This window comes from Ochotona princeps, chromosome 6 (genome assembly GCF_030435755.1).
Source record: "Ochotona princeps isolate mOchPri1 chromosome 6, mOchPri1.hap1, whole genome shotgun sequence".
NCBI lineage: Eukaryota > Metazoa > Chordata > Mammalia > Lagomorpha > Ochotonidae > Ochotona > Ochotona princeps.
This window is the reverse complement of record NC_080837.1, coordinates 8,972,109-8,996,460: the sequence shown is the minus strand read 5'-3', so window position 1 is coordinate 8,996,460 and position 24,352 is coordinate 8,972,109. Positions and strand designations below refer to the sequence as shown.

At 55.8% G+C, this 24,352-nt stretch overlaps 1 protein-coding gene across 1 annotated transcript in view; it reads left to right on the top strand.

Moving 5' to 3' along the window:
* The window catches only part of CEMIP (cell migration inducing hyaluronidase 1), a 49,389-nt gene extending 38,002 nt beyond the window's left edge, over positions 1-11,387 (top strand). The window contains exons 21-27 of the mRNA XM_004594580.2: positions 1,496-1,707; positions 2,419-2,604; positions 4,555-4,759; positions 4,990-5,076; positions 5,439-5,596; positions 9,435-9,535; positions 10,771-11,387. Of these exons, the coding sequence (XP_004594637.2) occupies positions 1,496-1,707; positions 2,419-2,604; positions 4,555-4,759; positions 4,990-5,076; positions 5,439-5,596; positions 9,435-9,535; positions 10,771-10,898 (1,077 nt within the window). The 3' untranslated portion in view covers positions 10,899-11,387. The remainder of the gene's footprint in view (positions 1-1,495; positions 1,708-2,418; positions 2,605-4,554; positions 4,760-4,989; positions 5,077-5,438; positions 5,597-9,434; positions 9,536-10,770) is intronic.
* The last annotated feature ends 12,965 nt before the right edge of the window (positions 11,388-24,352 follow it).

Below are 24,352 nucleotides of genomic sequence, written 5' to 3'. Positions count from 1 at the left end.
GATATGTGAGAGGGGCCTTTCTCCCAAGGCAGGGGATTTTCTCAGCCCTGCTCCAGAGCCCCGGAAGGAGGACCCTGGAGCATGAGTTCTGCCGAGTATGTGGGCAGAGCAATGGCACAGACAATACTAGGGTAAGTGGCTGCTGTGCCGGTGTAAGGGAGTGGAGGTAGGCCCAGCGTGACAGGAAGCCCAGAGCTGGGAGCCTTGTGTGTGTCCTCAGCAGCACTTGGAAAGGACACGCACTGCCCTCCAAGAGCCTTGATGCTCCTGGCCATCCTCTTCCTTCCCACCTGTCTTTAGTAGAACATAGCTGGGGTCTCAGCTGGCTAGGTCATCTGGGCTGGCTCCTGGGTAATCATTGTTAACAGCCCCCTCTCTCCACTTCCTTAAGTAAGGCTTTATTAGAAAGACAGAGTTACGGAAAGACAGAGACAGATATCTTTCAATCATTGGTTCACCCCTCCAATGGCCGCAACGCGTGGGGCTGTACCAGCCAGGAAGCTGGAGCTTCATCAGGGCCTCCCGGGTGGGTGCAGGGGCCCAAAAATGCAGTCCATCTTCCCCTGCCATCCCAGACATGTTAGCAGGGAACTGACTTGGAAGCAGAGCATCCGGGACTTGAACCCATACTCATGTTAAGATGCCAGCGCCGCAGGCCATGGTCTACCTCGCTATGCCACAATCAGTTGCTCTTCGATAATTTTCACTTCTTCAGTCCTCATCCCAGCTCCATACGATGGGAAGCTTCTCTCTGCAGCCTGTGGACTCCTCCTTCTAAAGGCACAGTGTCACTGCCCACCTATGAAAGGGTCTCTGTTGCCATAGCTACAGAGAAGCTCCCCCTAGGAATACAGAATGTGTCATCCCAGAGGACAGTGTTTTCACAGCTTCACTGACTTGCTCTGAGCCTTCTCCTGGCAGTGGGACACAGTTCAGTGTGTACCAACAACCCACCAGGTTGGGCCGTGGGGGCCCACGATGGGAGCCCAAAGGGAAAGTGAGGCAGCTCCTCCAGGAAGTGAGGCAGCACTCCCAGGCACCCTCCTCCATGAAGGCCGTGCACCTGCTGCTGCTCATGGCATCTGTAGTAGAATTCTACAGCTCCCCTTTCCTCTCCTTCTCTCCCTTTCTCCCTCCCTCTCCACCCCTCTTCTTCCCTCTCCTCCCCTCTGCCTCCCTCTCCACCCCTCCGCCTCCTACACCATCCTCTTTCTTCAAAACAGTTGCCCTCTGATGGCTGTGTCCAATTGTAGCCTGTCACTGGTGTGCTTCTTTGGAGATGCACAGCATCTGGCACACTTACTGGATTGCCTGGGAAATGACTGGGGCCACGTGCCCTTATTTGGTCTGTCTTCCATCCCCGCCTCCTATGAAACGGGCTCTGCGGAGAACAAGCGCCGTGAGTGTGTGCTCTGGGGACCGTTGCTAAGCAGACACTCTTGGAGCGAGCCATGGCTGCAGCCTCATCATGTGTCTCCTTCTTGGGTCCTGACAGATGTACATTCAGGCCTATAAGACCAGTAACCTGCGGATGAAGATCATCAAGAATGACTTCCCGGGCCACCCTCTCTTCCTGGAGGGGGCCCTGACCAGGAGCACCCACTACCAGCAGTACCAGCCGGTCGTCACGCTGTATAAGGGTTACACAATCCACTGGAACCAGACAGCCCCTGCGGAGCTCACCATCTGGCTCATCAACTTCAACAAGTGAGTGTGTGCAGACGCAGTGCTGAGGTCAATGCCTTCTTGCAGGGTCTCTGGGATTGTTGTATTTTTGTTCTGCGTACAAACTCAGGCCAGCCCCTGGGGTCTGTGCCGGAAGCATCAGGGCAAGGGTCCAAGCATCCCCAGGGCTCCTCCGACTCAGCCCCCTCCCCCGCAAGATGGGGCGCCTGCTGTCTAACGGTCCGGGGAGGGGGCCAAGACAAGTGTGTCCCAGGCTCTTTGCTCTTGTCCTCTGTGGAGGCCAAGTTTTCAGCACAGGGCTTTCCAGGTTGGCATCCCTGCAGGCATTATGCACGTGTCACAGAAATTTCTTGAGACAGACACTTCTCAGTGGCAGGAAATGATCCCCGAAGAGATGCCACGGGCGCCACATTCAGGAGGGCCATGGAGCACTAAGATGCTGTCTGCTTTGGCTCCGCCCACAAAAAGGGCGGCCTGGCTCCAGCCTACGTTGCCTCCACAGCACCCCCAGTGGGAGTCGGGGGGCGTGCACAGTCCTCCCTTTCTGAAACACTGCAATCATGGGCTCTCCCTCTCTCCTGGAACAACTTGCAAGCGGCTCCTGACTGACAGCCAAACAATCTTTCAAAACTCCCCACCTGGAAACCAGAGGTGTTGTTTGGCACAAAATGCTTGGTTTCTCGAGGCCCTTGGGGCCTGGACGTCCTTGCCTGATTCTTCTTCTGGTCCTAGGGGCGACTGGATTCGAGTGGGACTCTGCTACCCACGGGGCACTACCTTCTCCATCCTCTCCGACGTCCACAATCGCCTGCTGAAGCAGACGACCAAGACAGGCACCTTTGCCAGGACCTCGCAGATGGAAAAAGTAGAGCGGAGCTATCCTGGCCGGGGCCATTACTTCTGGGACGAGGACTCAGGGTGAGGGGGCTCCCTTGTGGCTTTGGAGAGTGACCTGGCCTCCCCTTGTCCCCGCGTCACCCTTTCCCATGACCCACAAACCACATGGGGGAGACTCCTCTGGGTGCTTTGATGCTGAGGCTGATTATACCAGACACAAATGATATGGAAGATGTATTTGTTATTGGACACAGAAAGGGAGAGAGAGAGAGAGAGAGAGAGAGAGAGAGAGAGAGAGAGAGAGAGAGAGAGAGAGAGGATCTTCCCATCCACAGATTCACTCCCTTGATGCCTGCATCAGCCATGCCAAAGCTAGGAGCCAAGACCTGGGTCTCCCGTGAAGGTGACAGGGACCTGAATACTTGGACCATCATCTGTTGCCCGCGAGGCACATTAGCAGAGAGCTGAATTTGGAAGTGTGGAATACCCAGGACTCAAACTGGCACATCTAGTACAGGGTGTAGGCGTCCCAGGCAGCAGCTTAACCCTCTGCCCCAGACTCACAGTTTTAAAGTTATTAAGCTTTGGGGAATAAAACAAAGACTCTACCCTACAGGCATGCATTTCGTGAGGAATGTACCTATTTCAAATTGCCACCAAAGGCTCTTAGAGGCCAGAAAGTTCTGTCCTGTGTCTCAGTACTTCGCCACTGTCCAGCTGGAAGAGCTGACACTGTGTCGATGAGCGAGAAGGCCTGCAGGGGGCAGGAGAGCTTCTCTAAGGAGGACTGAACCCTGAGGTGCTCCCGGGCAAAGTTCCTCTCTTTAAATAAGCAGTGCTAGATTGTACCTGACATCTGGGCAGTGAACTACTGTGTGGAAGACTGACTCTCTCTCAACACTTTCATTCAAATTGGTGAATTGTTTTTTAAGACTTATTTATTTTTATTGGAAAGTCATATTTTCAGAGAGAAGGAGAGAGAAAAATCTTTGCGCTGATTCACTCCCCAAGTGACTGCAGTGGCCAGAGCTGAGACGATCTTAAGCCAGGAGCTTCTTCCAGGTCTCCCACATGCACGCAAGGTCCCAAGGCTTTGGACTGTCCTTGACTGCTTTCCCAGGCCACAAGCAGGGAGCTGCTTGGGAAGTGTAGCAGCCGGGACATAAACCGGAGCCCATATGGGATCCTGGCACATGCAAGGCAAGGGCTTAGCCACTAGGCTACTATGCTGGACCCACATTTTAAAAAAACAGTATTAATAAAGCAAAGACCTGTGATACCATCCATGCATATTTTTCATCTTCTAGCATTGTGGGAGATAGGTTCTTCCAAAGATGTGCATTTTTTCTTCCTTTTTTTTTTCCCAATGAATTAATTGATACACTTGAAAAACACAGTGAAAATGAAATGGAGAGAGGAGGTCCTGTCTGCAGGGTCCCTCTCCATCTCCCACACGCCTGTAAGGAGCTGGGAATGCAATCCTGGTCTCATGCATTAGGATTTGCTCCTAATGATGACTCCCGGGAGCCCTGAATCAAGCACTTTCACCATGACAGTGGTCTCTTCTGCACCAGTGGTCAATCCCGTCTGGTGTGAGTTGAGATGGGAAGAAAAGTCAGGTCAAGGAGTTGGATGGTGTTTGCTCACCAGGAGTGACAGTGAGGGCAAAAGCCCCACTCCACCATTCCCAGCCCGGAGAGTTGCTCCACTTCTCTGACCACAGGGAGGTTTCCTCATCTGGGAACCAAAGATGAGAATAGGGTCTCCTGGGCAGAATGGTTTGGGGAGCTGGATGAGAGAATTTGTTGACTTGGCAGTGTGCACAGCGTGACTAACATTGTGTGCACAGGCTGCGATGCTTGACATGGTCGTTAACTTTACCATCATGGGTGCCTTTGCTTTTTGTTGATTTCTCGGTCTTTCTGGTAAGGCACAACCCCCTGCTGTTTTGAGGCTTGCAGGGTTCACCACGGCAGAGGGGAGGGCGGGAGGTCCTGGCCGCCCAGAGACACACGCCTCCTTTGCGTGCAGGCTGCTGTTCCTGAAGCTGAGAGCTCAGAACGAGAGGGAGAAGTTTGCCTTCTGCTCCGTGAAAGGCTGTGAGAGGATCAGGATCAAAGCTCTGATACCCAGGAACGCAGGCGTCAGCGACTGCACGGCCAGTGCCTACCCCAGGTTCGCCGAGAGGGCCGTGGTGGACGTGCCCATGCCCAGGAAACTCTTCAGTTCCCAGCTGGTGAGTGCCCGACACGGTCCCTGAGCCTGGATGCCCTCAGGCTCCTCCACAAGCATTCGCAGCACCTCCACACAGTGGTTCCCCACACCCAGCGCCCCACACAGCAGTTCCCCCCCACACCCAGCGCCCCACACAGTGGTTCCCCCCCACACACAGTGCCCCACACAGCTGTCTGGGGAGCATGGGGGATCTAAGGGGTTGCTACTTGCTGGGCTGTGTTCACTTTGCAGAAAACCAAGGACCACTTTTTGGAGGTGAAGATGGAAAGTTCCAGGCAGCACTTCTTCCATCTTCGTACCGACTTTGCGTACATCGAGGTACGTGTGCTGGGATCGAGGTCCTGGGCTTCCTCAGGCTGCTCCTGGCAAAGCGACTGGCAGTTGCTGGCCTCTAACGACACAACTTGGCAGCACACAGTCATGGAACCCGGAGACTGAACTCTTGGTTCCTGCAGGGTCTGTGCACACCTCTGCTTGCCGCTGGTGGCTTTGGCATGCACTCTCGTCACCCTTGTCTTCACGTGGCTGCATCTCCCGCGGGTCCACATTCCGCATCATGGATACATCTAATGGAGGGAGGAGCGCGGGGCATGATTCAGACCACTGTGGGACTCAGTGGGGCTCTGCCTTCAGGACACCCCTCCACACAGACACACCCGTGTTGCTTCGCTGCCCTGCAGGTGGATGGCAGGAAGTTCCCCAGCGCTGAGGACGGCCTCCAGGTGGTTGTGATTGACGGCGGCCGCGGGCACGTGGTGAGCCACGTGAATTTCCGCAGCTCGGTGCTGCAGGTCATCCCCTGGCAGCTCTTCACTTACGTGGCAGCTATCCCTGACAAGTGAGTTCTGCTCGCTCTCGCTTGCTCTCACTCTCTCTGACTGGGGATAATACAGAACCCTCCGGTCAGGGCCAAAAGCTCTCACTGAGCAGCCTGGGATGGTCCCCAGCCCCACCCCACCCGGCCAAATCATGCTGTGGATGTGGGTCAGACTGGGGCTGACACTACCCATGACAAGTTGGGGAGGTCTCCTGGGCCTTCTCCCCCGTGATCTCATCACCTCCCACTGCTTCCCTTGGCTCCGAGGGCTGGCGGTTGCTCAGTTAACTCCAGCCCAGACATCGTCCTCGGGGCCTGACCTTCCTGTCCAGTTGTTGCTTAGAGAACACCGCCTGGACGTGGCATGAGGAACTGAACTTTTTAAAAGATGAATTCACCTAGCTGAGTGGTACAGGGACATAGAGAGAGACTGGAGAGAGAGACAGAGAGAGGAGAATCTTTCATCTGCTGGCTCATTCCCCAAATGCCTGAAGCAGCCAGGGCTGGGCCAGGCTGAAGGCAGGACCCAGGAGCTCCTTTCTTGGCCTCCCACACTGGGGGCAGACGCTCGGGTTCTGAGCCATCGCCTGCTGCCTCATGGGAGCACTAGTAAGAAGCTGGATTGGAAATGGAGGAGCCAGGACTCAAACCCACACTGCAGTGAAGGCTGCAGGCGTTCCAAATGGCGACTTCACCCACCACACCACAGTGTCCGTCACCACTCCCACCCCCACCGGGTGTTTTTTTTTTTAATTCCGCTAAACCAGCCGTTCCTCCTATTTTAGCTAAATAGCCATTGGCCATCCAGGTGGTCAGACCACACTCTGCCTTTTGTGCGAGTTATTTTTTCTCTCTTCCCCCAGTCTCAGTTGCCTGACCCTGCCGATCCCACTTGCACGGTCACTTTCCTGTCAGTGCTCCCATGGAGCACTCTCTCTCTGCTCCAGCTGGGCCTCCTCTGCAGGTCCCCGGCACCACCATCACCACCTCCGAATGAGCCTCCGCCTTCCAACCATCTCCTGTGTGTTGGGACTCTGCTGTATTTCTCCCCTGGTGTCCCCTGCTCGTTCCTGGTCCCCTTCAAGTTACACACATGCATCACTTCCTGGAGTGGCTCCTCCCACCCCACCACAGAGTTCCTTACTAGACCCCTGCTGGGCAGATATGCACCTGCTGTCCCATCTAGTGGGTGGACTTCCGGGCACTGGACCTGGCTCATCCTTCTTCAGCCAGCGCAGCCCCGGCTATTTAAATGGACAAAGAATTCACTTGAGAGTCACAGCCTGGTGGAAGGCGCCCAAAGCAGCACCTGCCACCTTGTAGGTGCTTCATAAATGGGTGACACCACCCGATGGCCAGTTTCATGAGCTGGACACCATGTGAGAAGCTTGTAAATGACAGGGTTTTTTTAAAAAGATTTATTTATTTTTATTGGAAAGTCAGATTTACAGAGAGAAGGAAAAACAGAGAAAAACTTTCTGTCCACTGATTTGCTCTCCAAGTGGCCACAACAGCTGGAGCTAAGCTGATCCGAAGCCGGGAGCCAGGGACTTCTTCTGGATTTCCCAAATGGGGACAGGGTCCCAAGACTTTGGGCCATCCTCTTTGGTCATCCTAGGCCACAAGCAGGGAGCTGGGTAAGAAATGGAGCATCCAGGACACGAACTGGCAAGCCTGAGATGCCAGCAGTACAGGCAGAGGATTGGCCTCTATGCCACCGTGTCCCTCCCCCCATACTTTTAAATTTATATACATTTGATATATTTTATATATTTGAGAGGCAGAGGGAACAGACTGAGCTTTCATTTACCAGTACTCTCCCCAGACATGGCTGGGCCAGGAACAACTTTGGGAGCCAGGAGCTCTCTGCAGGTGTCCCAGCGGGGGAGGCAGGGGCCTGGTCATCCGAGCCATCACTCCTGTCTCCCAGAGTCCACATGAGCAGGAAGCCAGAGGCAGTTACAGAACCCAGTTTCTCTGATGAGGGGCGGGTGGGGAACGTGGGAATCTTGGCCATCAGGCCAAGTGCCCCCCAAGAATTCATTCACCGACCCACATTCAGCGCTTCCTCCAGCCCCCAGCTGCTGGCTGCCCATTGTACTTTGTCATTCGTTCACACAGAAGGATGAGATGTTCCAACTCAGCAAGAATGCATTTACAATGGTGAGGGCAGGGCTTTTTGTGCCTTTTTTTCCCCCTTCATGGAATTTCTTCTTGAACTAGAACAGGAGGCAGAAGGAAACTCAAGCACAGCAGCATGATAGGCTCCTGGGGGGAATGCCAGGCCTCCTGGCTGGCACTGAGTGCCCACCCACCCAGCAATCGGGTACCACTTGGCTCCCCCTAGCCTCCTGAAAGGCAGCAGGGAATGGGACAAGGCAGGGGACCACCACTGGCAGCTGCTCCCACCGAGTCCCTGGAACTGACCTTCTGGAGCTGTGGCAGACCCCGGACTGCCATGTGCAGGCTGCAGATGCACCCCAAGCAGAAAGGGGCTCCTGTGATGGGGCAGGCCTCTGGGCACTGCCAGGAGGCTGTGGGAGCCCAAGAAGTCCTGTGCCCCTGTCCTGCTTTTGTAAACTAACCCAGAGGGCCACCTGGAAGCTTGGGTGACCTCCCTAAGCACCCATTTCAGCAGTAGGCTTGTTGCAACCATGGCTCTCTGGTGACTGTTCTAAAATGCAGTGAAGGACAGACACCTCCCGGGGCACACATAGCCTGACCTCCAGGTCGAGGCATCCTCCCAAATCCAGCCCCACACTGCCCTGCCACTGTGGCTCCCTTCCCAGCCGATCTCAAGGGACCTGATCTGGGTTCAGAATCCCACGCTGCTTTTCCATGTCTGGGCTGTGGTCTGTGGTTGTGGAGTTGCTTTGAGATATGGGCTGACTTGGAGCCCCACAGAGCCTGTTCTGCCACCCGGGGTTTCTGGTCCCCCATGGAGATGCTCCCTTCCCCGCCTGTCTGGGCCGACAGGAGTCGGCCACCCAGAGGGCTGTCTTCCCAGCACTCAGCCAAGGCAGAAAGGGAGGCTGGATGCATGCAGGGCTGGACACCGTGGGGATCCTCTTGGATCCCTTGCCACTAGTTGCTTCCATCTGCTCCTCCTCTGCATGATGGAGGTGACAGGACACGGTGGAGCACGAGGTGACCACACGGGGTCCAGTGAGGCTCTTCCGGCACAGTACTTCTGAACCGTTAGGATGCTCACAGCCACCTGGAAGGGTTGGTAAAGCACAGCTACCGAGGCAGGCTGGCTCATTCTGAGTTTCCGATGAGTGGCCGGGTGCCCCAGGCAGAGCGTCCCCCTGGGACCCCTGGGTGTCTGTCATTTGGTGGTTGCATCCCCTGCTCCTTCAGCCCCCTCCCCATTTCCTGTTCCCTTTGTACATCCTCTTTCTCACTTGATCTTCCTCTGCTCCTCTCTGGGCCTACCCAGCAGGGTTGAGAAGATTCACATGAAGAGAGGCTTATCATCTCTCCCCCAGCGCACGCACACACACACACACACGCTCTCACACACACACAATGTGTGACCTACCCTGGCACAGGTGCTCATGTGGTACCCCCAGGTGCCGTGCCTGGTCTCAGGTTCTCCTTGCGTGGCCACGGATATGTGCGAGCAGCCAGCCGATGTACAGGCTTGAAAAGGCCATGGACACCAGCTGTGGCCAGATGGGTGGGAGGGGCCTCAGGATGCCCCTGCGACTGCACTCGCAAAAAGCCTGTCAGCTGGGCTCGCGGGAGAGGCTGGCCTTTCCCTCTCCAGGGGGCTGCCAGCTCCAGCAGATGCCCTCCCCATGCACTCCTTGCTCTGTGCGGTCTGCTCGCTCAGTTTAACAGGTCCCTTTTCGTTCAGTTCCATAGTCCTCATGACATCAAAAGGAAGGCACGGCAGCAGGGGCCTGTGGACCAGAGTGTTGGAAAAGCTCGGGGCAGACAAGGGCCTCAAGTTGAAAGGTAAGAGTTCCAAGGACCAACGTGGAGGCTGCTTGGACCCTCGCTCAGTCTAGAACATTCTTCCCCCCCACACCTACGTATCTGTCTGCCTGAAGCCCTCACCTCCATCAGTGCTCTGGAATGGAGAGGCGCAGGGGCCACCTGGCCACCTGTCCTAGACACAGGGCTGCCAACAGTGTGGAACAACACAATCCAAAGATATGTGTGTTTGTGTGCAAACATTTGGGGGGGGTTTGTTTGCTTGTTTGTTTTTGCAATACACATTTCCATGAATGTTTAGAATACCCTCTTGCTAGCAGCAAGTTTATTTTTCACTTGCTACCCCACACTGAAAGAAGATGGCCGGTGTGGCTGATGGGTCTGCTTAGCAAGTAGCCTTTCATTTGACAAAAAAAAAAAAAAAAAAGTCACGAAGAGGATTCGTGTTGGCCTGTACACTACACACGGTGGAATCCCTTACTCAGATTAGGATTCAGACGCTAATCCCCTAGCCCAGAGCCAGGTGCTGGGGCCCTGTCTGCAGACAGGGTGTTGAGCCCTGACTTGGGACGGAGGAACATCAGGAACCACAAAAGCCCTTCAGCCCAGCCCGGGCTCAAAGCAGAACTTGGGGATGAGAATAGCCCAGTCCTGGAGTCATTTGGAGGTCCCTGCCTCTGGAGTGAGCCGCCGGCTGCCGAAGCCAAGTGTGGGGGCCTCTTCTTAGTGTGGCTGGCCTTTCAACCACATGGCAAGGGAGTGCCACGCAGGGCCACGGGGGGGGGGGGGGGCTGGGGGTGAGGATAGACAGTGCCGCAATAGGGAGCTGGCAGAGATGAACGCCAGCAGCTGCCACAGGGGAACCCAGGGTTTAAGGCAGGGACTTGCTGGTGACTGCAGGGTCCCTGTGTGTGGTAGTGGTGGCGGGGAGGGTCTGCCTCGCTCCCCGCTTGCTGTGCACGGCCCTCCTGGGTAGAAGGAAGCTACTCCGCTGCCTAGGAAGCTCCCACAATATCAGGGACACCTCGTGCCCCAAATGAACAAATGCCAGGCACCAGCAGTGGCTGTGCCCTGAGCTCTTCCCAAGGGACCAGAGTGCCATGTGGCTAAGGGAGGGGGGAGCTGGTGTCAGTGAGGGAACCTGCAAAAGGGGTGGGTGTAACTTTATCCGCCCTTCCCCACCCCTACCCCATCACACCCCACCCCTCCACCCCAGGACCTCCTGCTCAGACGGTTTCTCTGCTTCCACTTTCCAGAGAAAATGGTGTTTGTCGGCTTCAAAGGCGGCTTCCGGCCCGTGTGGGTGAGCCTGCACACCGAGGACCTCAGTGCCAAGATCTTCCAGGTGGTGCCCATCCCTGTTTTGAGGAAGAAGAAGCTGTGAGCAAGAAAACCTGTCACCCGGATACCACCCTGCTGGCGGACAGGCGCCCTGGGGGTGGGGCAGGATGGCGGGTTCCCCATCTGGGGCTCTGGCCAGCTGCCACTGGGGCTGGGGCTGGGGGCAGAGCTCACATCAGGTCAGCCCTGCTGAGCCAAGCGGAGGAATCAGAAACACCTTCCCATGCTGCCCCACGCCACATACCCACCTGGTGCTGCCGCCTGCCCCATGAGCCTCCACCTGCAGCTGCCTGGGCCAGTGCTGGCCTCTTCTGGAACCCTGGCTCCTGCAGCCTCCCGGGTGCTTCTCACCGACGTGTGCCTCTTCACTGGGAGAAGTGGCGGGGAGGGTGGGGAGGAATTAGGGACCCCAAGAGGAGGCCTGAAATGTGCTGGCAGCAGAGGAGGTGGCCTGGGAGTGGGGGAGGGACTGGGCCACCTTGGAGGGGGGTCCCTGTAGTCTCCAACGATGCCTTAGGGTGGCAGATGTAGGACAAAGGGCCTGGACCTAAAGAGGTCTGCATTCCTGTGGGCGGAAGCCACCTTTCACGGCTTAGGAGCCCCGTGCGCAAAGCCTGCAGAGCTGGACCTGTCTACCTGTTGGCTGGCAGGTGGCAGAGTAGGAGACTTACGGCGTGGGTGGCTGAGGTAGTCTGGGACCTGGACGAGGGCTGTGAGATTTCGGGTCTGTGGCTTCCTTCACTGTACCTGGAGCTGAGTAGTAGAAGACGCTGTCTCCAGCTGGGTGTCCCCAGGATCCCCAAGGATGGAGGGGCGGACCCCTCTGAGGGTGCACGGGAATGTCAGAGAGGTAAAAGGAGGCACGAGTTCCCAGGCTGTGCTGATGAGTGGGTCAGCCTGGTTTGGAGGTTGAGTCCTTCCTGCACCACCTGCTGGAGCTGGTGACAGAATTCAGTTGGGATGGAGCTGGGCATCCCCTGAGTCCCAAAAGAAGGCGGAGTCAGGTGCACAAACTGGAGCTCTTGCTGCAACCTCGGTGTTGCCAGGAGACACACGCCAGCCTGGGGGTTTCACAAGGTTCAAGTCCACAGCCTGCCTTTGACAGGAAAACGAGGCCCTGAGATGGAAAAGAGCCACCAGCAGCAGCCAGGGCAAGGGCTTTGGGGGTGGGGGTGTGGTGTGAAGGGCTCCCCACTGCCAGCCTGGGCTGCCCCCACTGCATTAAGTGCCCAGCCTCCAGAAACAGCTTTGGGAAAGGGCAACAAAAGCGCGCCCCGCCCCAGCACCCCAGGGAGGCAGCCTGGCTCCCTCCCACTCTTCTGCGCACACCAGGCCACCCCCTCTCTTGGGCTGGGTGGTCTTGGCCTACCTTGTCACACTACCTGCCGGCGTGCAGCAGCTCGCAGGTCCCTTGGTGCTACCTTTGCTGCTCTGCAGGTGGGGCAGCGGCTGCTCCTGGGGCTACGTCCCTGACGCCCGCCCTCCCGGCTACTTCTCCATACACTGCTAGCTCCTGGAAGATGGGAGAATTCCACCTGTGATTTGTCCGGGCTCACCAGGCCCCAGGCTCGCCCCCGGCATCTTGGTGACCAATGATGACTGTTAACCTCTTTCCTGCCCCGGGGAACCAACTCCTGTAACAGGGCCGCCTCGCTGCTCTTAGGGAAGTTGACCCACAAGTTGAGGGGCCGCTGCCCCAGAAGATCTTGCCTGTGAGTCAATCAATGGGGAGTCAATCAATGGGGAGATGACACTAGCTCCCCTCTTCCGGGAGAGGGCTTGTGAGATGACCTTGTGTCTTGTCTGTGCCTCTGTTGAGTTTCCATGCAAGGCTCTCCCCCTGTGGATCATTTTGGAAGGGTTGGGGACATTGGCTTGGTTCATTGGGAAGGCCTCAGCACTGTACACAGGTGTTCCGGGACGGATCATTTCACAGACCCATCCTTCCTGGACCATTCGCCAGACCCTCTCTAGTTTACAAAACCGATCTGCTGGCTCTGGCTGTGGTGTTCTGCAGAGTCGAGCCTTTAAGAGGACAGTGACCCTCAGCAATGCTTGTCCATCTCTTCTTGTTGACAGCTGGTCCTGGTTTTGTGTGTTGGGGGTGGGGGGCAGGGAGAGCTGGATGTGTAAGTGGGTTCTGTATTTAAACATTCCTGGTGAATCAGCGCCATGGACAAAGATATAGATATCTATTTATTTATTTACCTATGCACTGCGAGGAGTCACTGGTGGACGAGGAAGAAGGGGTCGTGTCAGATGGCGTCACGGTGTGATCCCTTCTGGTTGCGGATGCTCTTGCTGTGTCCTAGTAAAAGATGATGAAGGATGCCTCCATCTTGCCTGCTTGTCTCATTTCCCATTCGAGTACGCCTCATTGGGGGATGAAGAAAGGGACCACCCATGAAATCACCCCGGTATCTCAGCCACTCTCAAGTCCGTGACCTGGCTCCCAGAATGAAGCTGAGCCCAGGCCATCCCGCAGGCCAGTTTGGAGGTTCGGGTATAGGAGGACCCTCTCTCACCCCGAGCTGTCACAAAGGCTGTAGGGTTCCTCCAAGGCAAGTGCTGGAGACAAAAAGGAAGTGCTTGGGTCCAAGGCATCAGCAGGTAGTTTGGGCTAATCCAAACACATCTGATACCAGGGAGCCCCGTGTGCACAGCTGCTGTGACGGAGACGCCCAGGGAGGGTGGACAACAATGCCGGGAAGCCCGCATTCCCGCCTCCCTCCTCTCCCTCCCTGTAAGGAGCAGGAGAGGGCGCGCTGGGCAGGAAAGGGTGAGGGCGGGAAGCATGGCATTAGAAGAGCAGCCAGGTCTGCCCTCCTTCCCTGTGGATGCCCAGCGGGGACATGCTCCTGGCCGTGGCTGGCCCGAAGCACCTGACCTGCTCTGGCCTTCCCTTGCACGTCTTACAACTGCCCTTATGCTCTGGCTTGTGTGTGTGTGTGTGTGTGTGTGTGTGTGTGAGACTTGGGCCGCCCCCCACATACACCCTGCTGCCTCAGGCCCATTGCACCTCCTCCTCCTAGTTGCAAAGCTCAGGGCTTGCAGTGACAAGAGGTTCCATTCTTTAGCGAAGCCCTCCCTCCAGCACAAGCTCATGATATCCCCTTCCCCAGGTGGAGGGTCATGATACATTCTGACCCAGGGCTGATGTCAAACTACAAATAGCAGTAGGCCCCAGGAACGACCTGCCTTGGACCAGCAGGATCCTAACCCTGGGTTGGACTGAGCGTTGGCCCCGCTCCTTGCAGACCTTTCTAGACCCTTTCAGTGTTAACTGCAGGCCTGACAAGACTGGCGACTCCCGTTTATAGAAAAGGAGCGGGGTAGGGGTGTGCAGGCCAGGGCTCAGAGCCGACCCTGTGTGGGGCTGAGGCAGGAGGCAGGGATCAAAGCAGCCTGAGCATCCCCGAGCCCTGGCCGCAGCCCCAGGCTCCCAGCAAGAGGAATGTGGGCAGGGCTGGGGCAGAGGCACAGCCCACAGGTGCCCTGGCTGTCCATTCCTCACATTCCACCTGTGGGCCACCGTCCTGGCTCCAGCCACCCTCACCAGGCTCCCTAGGGGTTGTGGCATCTCCCTGGTGCCCTTGGAAAACCAGGAGACTTTTCTAGAGGAAAGAAAAAAAAAAAAACCACCCTGTCTGTGCCAGGGACTGGGCTCTGAGATTTATTTATTTTTATTGGAAAGTCAGATTTACAGAGAGAAGGAGACAGAGAGGAAGATCTTTAATCCGCTGGTTTATTCCACAAATGGCCACAAGGGCCAGAGCTGGAGCTCTGAGATTTAAAAACGCCCACAGGAACAGGTACTCGGAGCGGACTCGACGAGGTTCATGGCAGGTAGATCAAATGTGGCTGCCCCCAGACGCTGGGCTGAGTGGGGAGGGGCTCGGGACACTCGAGTGGAACTTCCTGAGGCCATCCACTGGATGGCAAGCCTCCCTGTCCTGACCAATAGCACCTCGCCTTTGGCCTCCTGCAGCCACACTGGATGCCACTCAGGGCCAGGGAGGCCATCCCACTTAGCGGTGAAAGGGCCTCAGTCTTGCAGGTGTCTGAGAGCAGAGAGCAAGGCACCAGGAACAAAAGCAGAGGCCACTTGTGCTGCCCCGAGTGGACCAGATGCCCCGGACATGAGAGGTCCACAGGGATCTGAAATAAGGCGCGCGGTTGGGGCCCTGTGATCACAGCTGTCTGCGTGAAACCTACAGTGAAACCCAAACACAGTCGGCTCATTCAGCAATGAGTGTGCCACACTGCAGTTTCCTCCTTAGAACAGTTCTGGGGTAGAGACTTTTATCAGCACCTGTAGACATTAGCTATTGGCCTGTCAGAACTCACTCAAGACCACACAGCTAAGAAAATGCTGTGCTGTAAGCATAGTGGGCACTGCCACAGCATGAAGCACCCAGTATCCCATATGGCTACTGGTTCAAGTCCCAGTTGCCCCACTTCTGATTCACATTCTTGCTAATGTACAGTGGAGGACAGAGCACAGCCTTGGGACCCTGCACCTGTGTGGGAGAGCCAGAAGAAGCTCCAGACTCCTGGCTTTGGATTGGCTCAGCTCAGCCACTCAGGGAATGAATCAATGGACGGAAGAGCTTCCTCTCTGCCTCTCCTTCTGTCTGTAGAGAGCGCCCCAGCACCAGGCGCCCACAAGGTGCACGGCGAGCACTTGGGTGGACCTCCCGGGTGATGCAGAGCACGTGGGGTCGGCTGTGCTGCACGCATGGCAACACATGCACAGCTGGACACGTACCCAGAGCCCACACACAACACACAGCAGAACACGCGGACCGGCCCTCTTAAAAAACAAGCAAGAAACGATTTATCCTATTCATTTGAAAGGTAGAGTTACAGAGTAAGACGGCTGACAGGTGTTCCATAGTTCACTCCCCAACCGGCCGCAATGGCTGGGACTGGGCCAGGTGGAAGCCAGGAGGCAGGAGCGTCCTCTGGGTCTCCCACATGGATACGGCAGGGGCCCACACACTCAGGCCAGTACCTGATGCATCCCCAGGATGGTAGACAGCACAGACATGTGAGCTGCGTGCTGGAGTTCAAATCCTGCCTTGCAGTGATTGGCTGTATGCCTCAGTCTCCTGGTGTGTAAAATGGGGGTGAAACCACAGGTGGGCAGTTGGATGGGCTGAGCATTCTCCCTGGTGCTCGAGACACGTCCACATCCCGTATCGGAGCGTACATATCCAGTACTCGCCTCTAGCTCCTGCCCCCGACTCCCAGCCACGGCAGAACAGCAAGGCGGTGGTGGGTGATGGCTCGAGTGTTTGAGTTCCTACCATCTGTGTCGGGGAACCCAGAGTTCCAAGCTCCCAGCTTCCACCCTGGCCCTTCCCCAGCCACTGCAGGGCATCTGGGCCCTGAACCAGCTGTCACTCCGCTTTTGAAGTCATCCATGATTCTTTCCAAGTTTCAAACTGGCATTAGGAAGTAAGATTTATTTTGATGCCCAGCATTTAAAATCCATGTAGATGAGGCAGCCTGCCAAGTTGGTTGCTGAGATTGAAGTTAGGCGCTGCGTTAGAGTGAGCAATCTCTTTTAGAACAGTGACTGTAGTTCGGATGATCCCGTGGGTCGCAGGGAGAATGGTGCTGGCAGACTGTCTCAGTTGCTTTGCAAACCGGGATTGAGTAATCTGTGTGCTAGCTGAGGCATTCTCACGGTTGGGGGGGGAAATCAGAGAGGACTCCAAAGAGGTGAGCTGGCCTCTGCTGCCCCCTAGTGGACACATCCTTTCTTTGCAGGTGGACCACTGGAGCAAGCCGCTTCCCTAAGCTGTACTCTGCTGTTCTGGGCCGCAAGGTGGGAGCGCACCCACAACTCCACAGCCTTACAAAGGCGGCAAAGCCCTCACAGCTATAAACATGGCCACATCCTTGCACAGTTTCCCTGCTAACCTGTCAGCTGGTGTAATGCGGACAGAAGTGTGTGTGTGTATGTACTCTGGCATCACAAACATCTGCGAGCGACTCACACTCCTGAGCTTTTACAACTTTTTCTTCTTGGACCCAGAGTCTGATGGAAGTGAAAGGGTTATGCTGGCATCCCATATAGGCACTGGTTCAAGTCCTGCCTGCTGCACGTCTCATGCAGTTCCCTGCTGATACGCCTGGGAAGGCAATAGGGGCTGGCCCGAGTGCTTGGGTTCCTGAGCTCAGATGGGAGACTCAGTTGGAGTTCTAGGCTCCTGCAAACTGGAAAATGAATCAGTGGATGGAAGCTATGTCCCTTGGCAGGTTAACTCTGCCTTTCAAATAGGAAAATTTTTTTCTTTAAGATTTATTTATTTTTATTGGAAAGTCAGATATACAGATAGGAGGAGAGACAGAGAGGAAGATCTTCTGTCCGATTATTCACTCCTCAAGTGGCCACAATGGCCAGAGTTGCACTGATACAAAGCCAGGAGCCAGGAGCCTCTTCTGGGTCTCCCGCGCGGTTGCAGAGTCCTCAGGCTTTGGGCCGTCCTCGACTGCTTTCCCAGGCCACAAGTAGGGAGCTGGATGGGAAGCGGGGCTGTCGGGATTAGAACCTGCGCCCTTATGGGATCCTGGCACTTCAAGGCGAGGACTTTAGCCACTAGGCTATTGTGTCAGGCCCTCAAATAGGTAAATCTTTAGAGAGAGAGAGAGAGAGAGACAGAGAGAGAGAGAGAGAAAGAGAGAGAGAGAGGAGAGGAGAGGAGAGAGAGAATGAAGAAGCTGGACCTAGCAGGGTCCTTGCAGGTAGGTGGCCATCTCTGTTTTCCCATGTTGAGAAGTCACATGTTTGATCATATGTCAGAAGCAGAGGGTCCTCAATCAGTGGACTGACCCCTACGGCCACAGAGGTGGAGGCCCAGGAGGCCTGGTTAGCGCTGGGAGAGGAGGCAGGGTGAGGCTAGCGCCAGGCTGAGGCAGGAGGGCCTCGGTCCTCCTTTCCTCCAGTTCAGTCCTTGGCCCAGGTCAGGGCCTCTCAGCTCCACACCCTGGGCTCAGGCCCTGACCTGTCGGCAGAGCGTCTCCCAACCTCACCACCAGGAAGGGTTCCAGCAAGGACCCTAGGCCGCCTTGGCAAGACCCCCCTGGCCTTGGCAGGCAGCGCTGCACCCGAGGCCCCCCTCTGCCCTGCGCTCCCTGAGGAATGCAGAGTTGAGTGTGCACTCCTCCCCATGTTGCACCAGGGGCCAGAGTCGGGGCTTGGGGTCCCTTCCTGGAGATCGCCGGGATCAAGAGGCACAGAACCGAGCAAATGCTTTACGCAGCAGGAGCGGGATGTTTTAGTAGGTCTAGGCTACCAAGTCAAGTGACAGCAATTCAAAAATGAATGAACATTCATGTACCTGGAATCAGAAGTGTTGTTTTGCTGATGCCAAACCTTTTCTTAAAATCATGTGTTGTGCATTTTCTACACACTTTGGAAGATTCTTTGTGAGTTAACATGCTATACTTTCTGCACTATGCATGCCATGTAGGTACACAATTTTTTTTTTTTACGAGAGTCTTTTTTTAAAAACCAAGCATTTTGAATCCTTTTATTTGAGAGACAGGGCGCTTCCAGCTGCCAGTTTGCTCAGTCCGGGACCAGAGCTGGAAGGTCGAAACTGAACTCTGGTCTCCCATGTGGGTGGCAGAAATCCAACGATACATGTTACCACTGCTGCCTGCCATGGTATACACCAACAATTGGATGTGGGGTGAGCCGGCCACAACATCCACCAGAACACACAAAGGCCAAGACTCAGGGGCAGATTATGCTGGGTAAGAGCCTAGCACCCACTGGCATGCATGAGATCTGGGTCTGGGAGAGGGCCTGGTAGGGGTACTGGGGGAACCCCCCCGCTGAGCACCTGAGTCAGTCTGGGTGTTGGTCATGCTGGGTGAGAGTGCTCCTCTTGTCCACAGGTGTATGGGCTGGCCTGGGAATCAGGGGAGGGGGGGTTCAGACTAGGCAGGGCCAGGCCAAACCGTAGTGCATGTGCAGGAGCCAGGATGGGTATGGACCATGCCAGGCTAGGCAAGGCTATCACAACTACCAGTCTGCACAAAAGCCAGGGATGGGGCTCAGGCACCCACCGGAGAGCCGGGACTAGGGGCAGGCTGGGCCATGCCAGGCTGCAGCATCCAACGACAAAGGCCAAGATGGGGGGATGGGCTATCCCAAGCTGGGTCAGAGCAACCACCAGCACGTACAAGGTAAGGTCTGGTACAGGAGCTAAGGGTGCACCCTTGGTGGGCTACAGTTCTGACTGGTGAGTGAAAGAGCCAGAATGGGGGCAGCTAACAAGGCTGGACATGGCTGCAGGGTCCCTCGGCATGGACGTGCACTGGGTCTGGGGTATGCCAAACCGGGCTGGACTCCAGCATCCACTGCTGCTCATAAGAATAGAATGGGTGTAGGACAGGCTGGTCTAGGCCTCGGCACCCACTGGGCCGAAGGGGCTGGGCTATAGCACCCAATGGTAAGGGCCAGAATGGGTGTGGGCCAGTCAGGCAAGGCCACTGTACCTGCCAGTGAATGTAGGGACAGGAAGTGGGCTGAGGTCAGACTGCTCTGTACAAGATCTGCAACTGGGAGGTGGCCTGATAGAGGAGCTTGGGGAGCTCCTCTGTCAGGATGCAATCCCTGCAGGTGAGCACATGAACTGAGACTGGGAGCAGCCCAGACCAAGTCAGGTTACAGCACCCACCAGTATACATGTGGGTCAGATCTAGGGCCAGGCCTGGCAGGACAGGGCCAGTTTATAGCATGCACTGGCAGTTATGAGAACCAGGTTGGGGTATGGGACAGGCCAGGTTAGGCCACAATACCAGCCAGTTAACATTAGGGTTGGACCTGGGTGCTTGCTGGGCTGAGCCAGGCTGCAGCATCCGCCTGTAAATGCCAAGGTTAGGTATCCAGACTGGCTGAGCTACCCACCAACATAGGTAAGACCCAGGAACAGGGGGTGAGGGCGTTGGCCTGCGAGCCCAGTCTAGGAGATATAGGGCTCCTTGTTGGGCCACTGCTCCTGCTGGTGAATGTGAGAGCTGGGACTTGGCAACTAGGCTGGGCAGGAAAACAACACCCATTGGCCTGCAGATGTGGTGGGTTAGCGGGAGAGCCAGGCTGGGCTGACCGACTGTATCCACTGATGCATGCATGAGCCAGTTAACTGCAGGCTAGTCAGGCTTTCCTGCAGCATCAGATGGCAAGTGCCTAGACAGGGGGGAATCCTATCAGGTTAGACTGCAGTACCACCTGGGAAGTATAAGATCCAGGGTTGAGACTGGGCCAGTAGGGAGACTGTGGTTACCTCTCTGAGGGCCTGCAGCTCCCACCAGTGAGCATGAGAACCAGGGCTGGTCAGGCAGTAGTAGTTGGGCTGAGATGGGTTGCAGCACCCATTGGTATATACAAGTGCTGAATGGGATATGGGGCAGACTGGACCAGTCAGCTGCACATATGGGCATGTACAGGAACCATGGCTGAGGGATGGCCTGGTGGAGGTTACTCCAACTAGGCTGCAGTTCCTGCTGGTGTGAGGACCGAGCGGTGGCAGGCAGGGTTGGGCTGAACTGCAGCATCTGTTGGTTGGTATGAGATGGGGCTGGGGACAGAACCAGCCAGGGGTGGGAGCGTGCAGGGAGAGCACTGGGCTGAAGCTGATGTTCCCACAAGCGGAGGTGGGTGGGAGAGATGAACAGGTCTCTGTGCTTTTTCCCTAAGCTTTGTATCTTAAAAGATTATTTTGAAAGGCACAGTGGCAGGGAGAGATAGTGGAAGGGATCTTCCATCTGCTGGTTCACCCCCTTGATGGTCAGGGTTGAAGCCAGTTTTAACCAGGGTCTCCCACATGGTGGGCAGGGGCCCACACACTTGGGCTACCCTCCACTGCGTTCCCAGGTGCATGAGCAGGGGGCTGGACTGAAAGTGCAGAAGCTGAGACTCAAACCAGTCACTGGTGTTCTTAACCCACCGCACCCCAATTATGAGCTCCCTGAAGCTTTAGTGAGAGGCAAGTGAGAGGGAGGCGGAGCTCTTCCATGCACTGGTTCGCTTCCCAAATGCTCACAAAAGCCATCGGGCCAGGCTGAAGCCAGGACATGGAAACTCCACCAGGGAGTAGGGGCCCATGCACTTGCGTCATCCTCTGCTGCTTTCCCGGGTGCGTGAGCAGGGAGCCCCATCAGACGTGGCACCACTTCCGATCTAGCACCCGGGAAAGCATCGGAGGATGGCCCAAGTCCTTAGGTCTCTATACTAATGTAGAAGACCTGGAAGAAGCTCCTGTCTTCGTACTGGTCCAGTTCCAGCCCTTGTGCCCACTCAGGGAGTAAACCAATGGATGGAAGATTTTTCTCTGCGTCTTCTCTGTAAAACCAATCTTCTGAATAAAATAAACCTTCTAAAAATTATCACAAAGTGGGCCTGGCACAGTAGCGCAGTGGCTAAAGTCCTCTTTGCATGTGCTGGGATACCATATGGGTGCCGGTTCATGTCCCAGTGGCCCCGCTTCCCATCCAGCTCCCTGATTGTGGCCTGAGAAGGCAGTCAAGGACGGCCCAAAGCCTTGGGACCCTGCACCCGCCGTGTGAGACCCGGAAGAGCTCCTGGCTCCTGGCTTCGGACTGACTCAGCTCCAGCCATTGCGGCTGCTTGGGGAGTGAATCATAGGATGGAAGATCTTCCTCTTTGTCTCTCCTCCTCTCTGTATATCTGACTTTCCAATAACAATAAATAAATCTTCTAAAAATATATCATAAAGGAAGTTACCAGAGGGATGAAAAACAACAGCATCACCCCTTAAAACCAGAAGGCAGGAGGTAGAAAGGGAAGCTGCATGGAGCTGGCGACTTGGGCTCCCAAAGGGATCATGTGCATTTACCCAGTCACAGTGCACTGAAACAGGCAGACACACAAAGGCAGATTAAGATGTACCACTTCAGTCCCTGCGCAGTGGCCTAGTGGCTCAAGTCTTTGCCTTCAGCACGCCAGGACCCCATATGGGTGCTGGTTCTAATCCCAGAAACCCTGCTCCTGGTTCCTGGTTTTGGATCAACGCAGCTCTGGCCATTACGGCCACTTGGGAGTGAATCATCGGACGGAAGATCTCCTCCATCTCTCCTCCTCTCTTTATATTTGACTTTCCAATAAGAATAAATAAATCTCTTTTAAAAAAGATGTGCTGGGCCCGGCGGCGTGGCCTAGCGGCTAAAGTCCTCGCCTTGAAAGCCCCGGGATCCCATATGGACGCCGGTTCTAATCCCGGCAGCTCCACTTCCCATCCAGCTCCCTGCTTGTGGCCTGGGAAAGCAGTTGAGGACGGCCCAATGCATTGGGACCCTGCACCCGCGTGGGAGACCCGGAAGAGGTTCCTGGTTCCTGGCATCGGATCGGCTCGCACTGGCCCGTTGCGGTTCACTTGGGGAGTGAAACATCGGATGGAAGATCTTCCTCTCTGTCTCTCCTCCTCTCTGTATATCCCGCTTTCCAATAATAATAAAAAAAAATCTTAAAAAAAAAAAAAAAGATGTGCCATTTCTTGAACAAGGCGCCATGGCTCAACTAGCTAACCCTCTACCTCCAAGTGCTGAGATGGCACATGGGCGCCAGCTCCTGTCCCACATGTGTTGCACTTCCCATCCAGCTCCCTGCTTGCGGCTTGGGGAAGCAGCTGAAGACAGCCCAAGGCCTGAGGTCCCTGTATCCATGTGGGAAAACCAGAAGGAGTCCTGGCTCCTGGCTTTGGATTGGCTGAGCTCCGACTATTGCAGCCACTTGGGGAGTGAACCAGTGGATGGAAGATCTCTCCTCTATAAATCTGCCTAATAAAAATAGATAAATCTTTTAAAAAAGAAAAAAAAAGTGGCACCTCTTGGACTAATGAATACGCAGAGTGGGCAAGGCTCTGCTTCCCGGGGTGTCAGCTGGGACAGAGTCCCCACTTGCTGGACTGTGCCCGTGCTGGCGCAGTCTCTGCCTCTTCTGGGACCATCCAGGGTCCTGACTGCCAGGTGGGTGACTGAGATGGTGGCTCCAAGTCTACTACTCTGCCAAGTTGGTGCTGGTGATGGGAGTGACCACTACAGCTGAGAGGCAGCAGGCAGAACTGGATTGGGGGGTGGGGAGCACCTCAACATCATAAACATCCAGGCTTGTTTGTTCCCAGGGTCCTGCTGTCGGGAATTGGCCAGTCCTTCAGACGGAAGCTTACTGTGGCACTTTGTCCAGAAATGTTCATCACCGCATGAATGCACCCCTCAACAAACTGAAAACCCAAGAGGCTGTTGGCAGGGCCTCAGCAGGCTAGCACGGGGAGGTGCCAAGCCTTCCCTGCAGCCCGGGGCCCCTGGCCGATGTGGACTCCCCACCCAACTAGCGCCGGCCCTTCCGAATCAGCTCTGTGCAGCCCAAGTGAATGGGATCGCATCTCACACCTGCTTCACTGCTGCTGGAACCCTCCAGGACACCCCAAATTCCTACAGGACCCATGTACCTTGGGTCTCTCCTGCTCAGTCCTGAGCTGCGCCTCAGGCCCCTCCGAGACCCCAGTGTGCTCCTCTTAGGCACGGGGGCCTGCACGCGTCTGACTTCCTGTCTGCCTCAGTGTATTCAGCCCCCTGCTGCTGCTGAGGGTCTCTAACACTGCCTCTCACCTACCTGCTGCAGGAGCCACGCCACGGAGACGGCTTCCTTCCCCAACCACTGGGTCAGATGACAGCAGCGGCTGTATCTACACCGCCCACACCTCCAGCAGTGTTCGCTACCTAACAGATACTCAACAAACACTGGCTGGGGACCTGGCACAGTGGCCTCGCGGCTAAAGTCCTCGCCTTGAGCCAGGATCCCATATGGGCACCGGTTCTAATCCCAGCAGCTCCACTTCCCATCCAGCTCCCTGCTTGTGGCCTGGCAACAATGGAAGATAGCTGAAAGCCTTTAGACCCTGCACCCACATGGGAGACCTTAAGGAAGTTTCTGGCTCCTGGCTTTGGATCGGCACAGCACCGGCCGTTGTGGTCACCTGGGGAGTGAATCATTGGATGGAAGATCTTCCTCTCTCTCTCCTCCTCTCTATATATCTGACTTTGCAATAAAAGTCAATAAATCTTAAACAAACAACAAAAAAAAACCAAATACTGGCTGGAGGGGCTGCCCTCCGTCCAGCAGGCCCCAAGATGCAGACATTCCAAGACCCAGGCATTCTGACATGGACCATGTCGGAGCTGGAACAGGCGATGCTGGGCAGGCTGCGGCTCTCCTCCCTTCTGGGGACCCAGAATGATCCATGTGCACTGTGTACACAGGCCCCACGGAGTGCCCCAAGGACGTGAACAGGAAGACGCTTAGGGCCAGAGCATGTTTCAGACATGGCCAGTCCCAGGTGTGCTGCCACCGGGGCAGGGCAGTGCTGGCCCCTTCTTCCACAGCCACTAGGGCAGGAGGGTGGCAGCGTCACATGCCCGCCTCCAGGTCAAAATGCAAAGAGGTAATCACCCTGCCAGAGA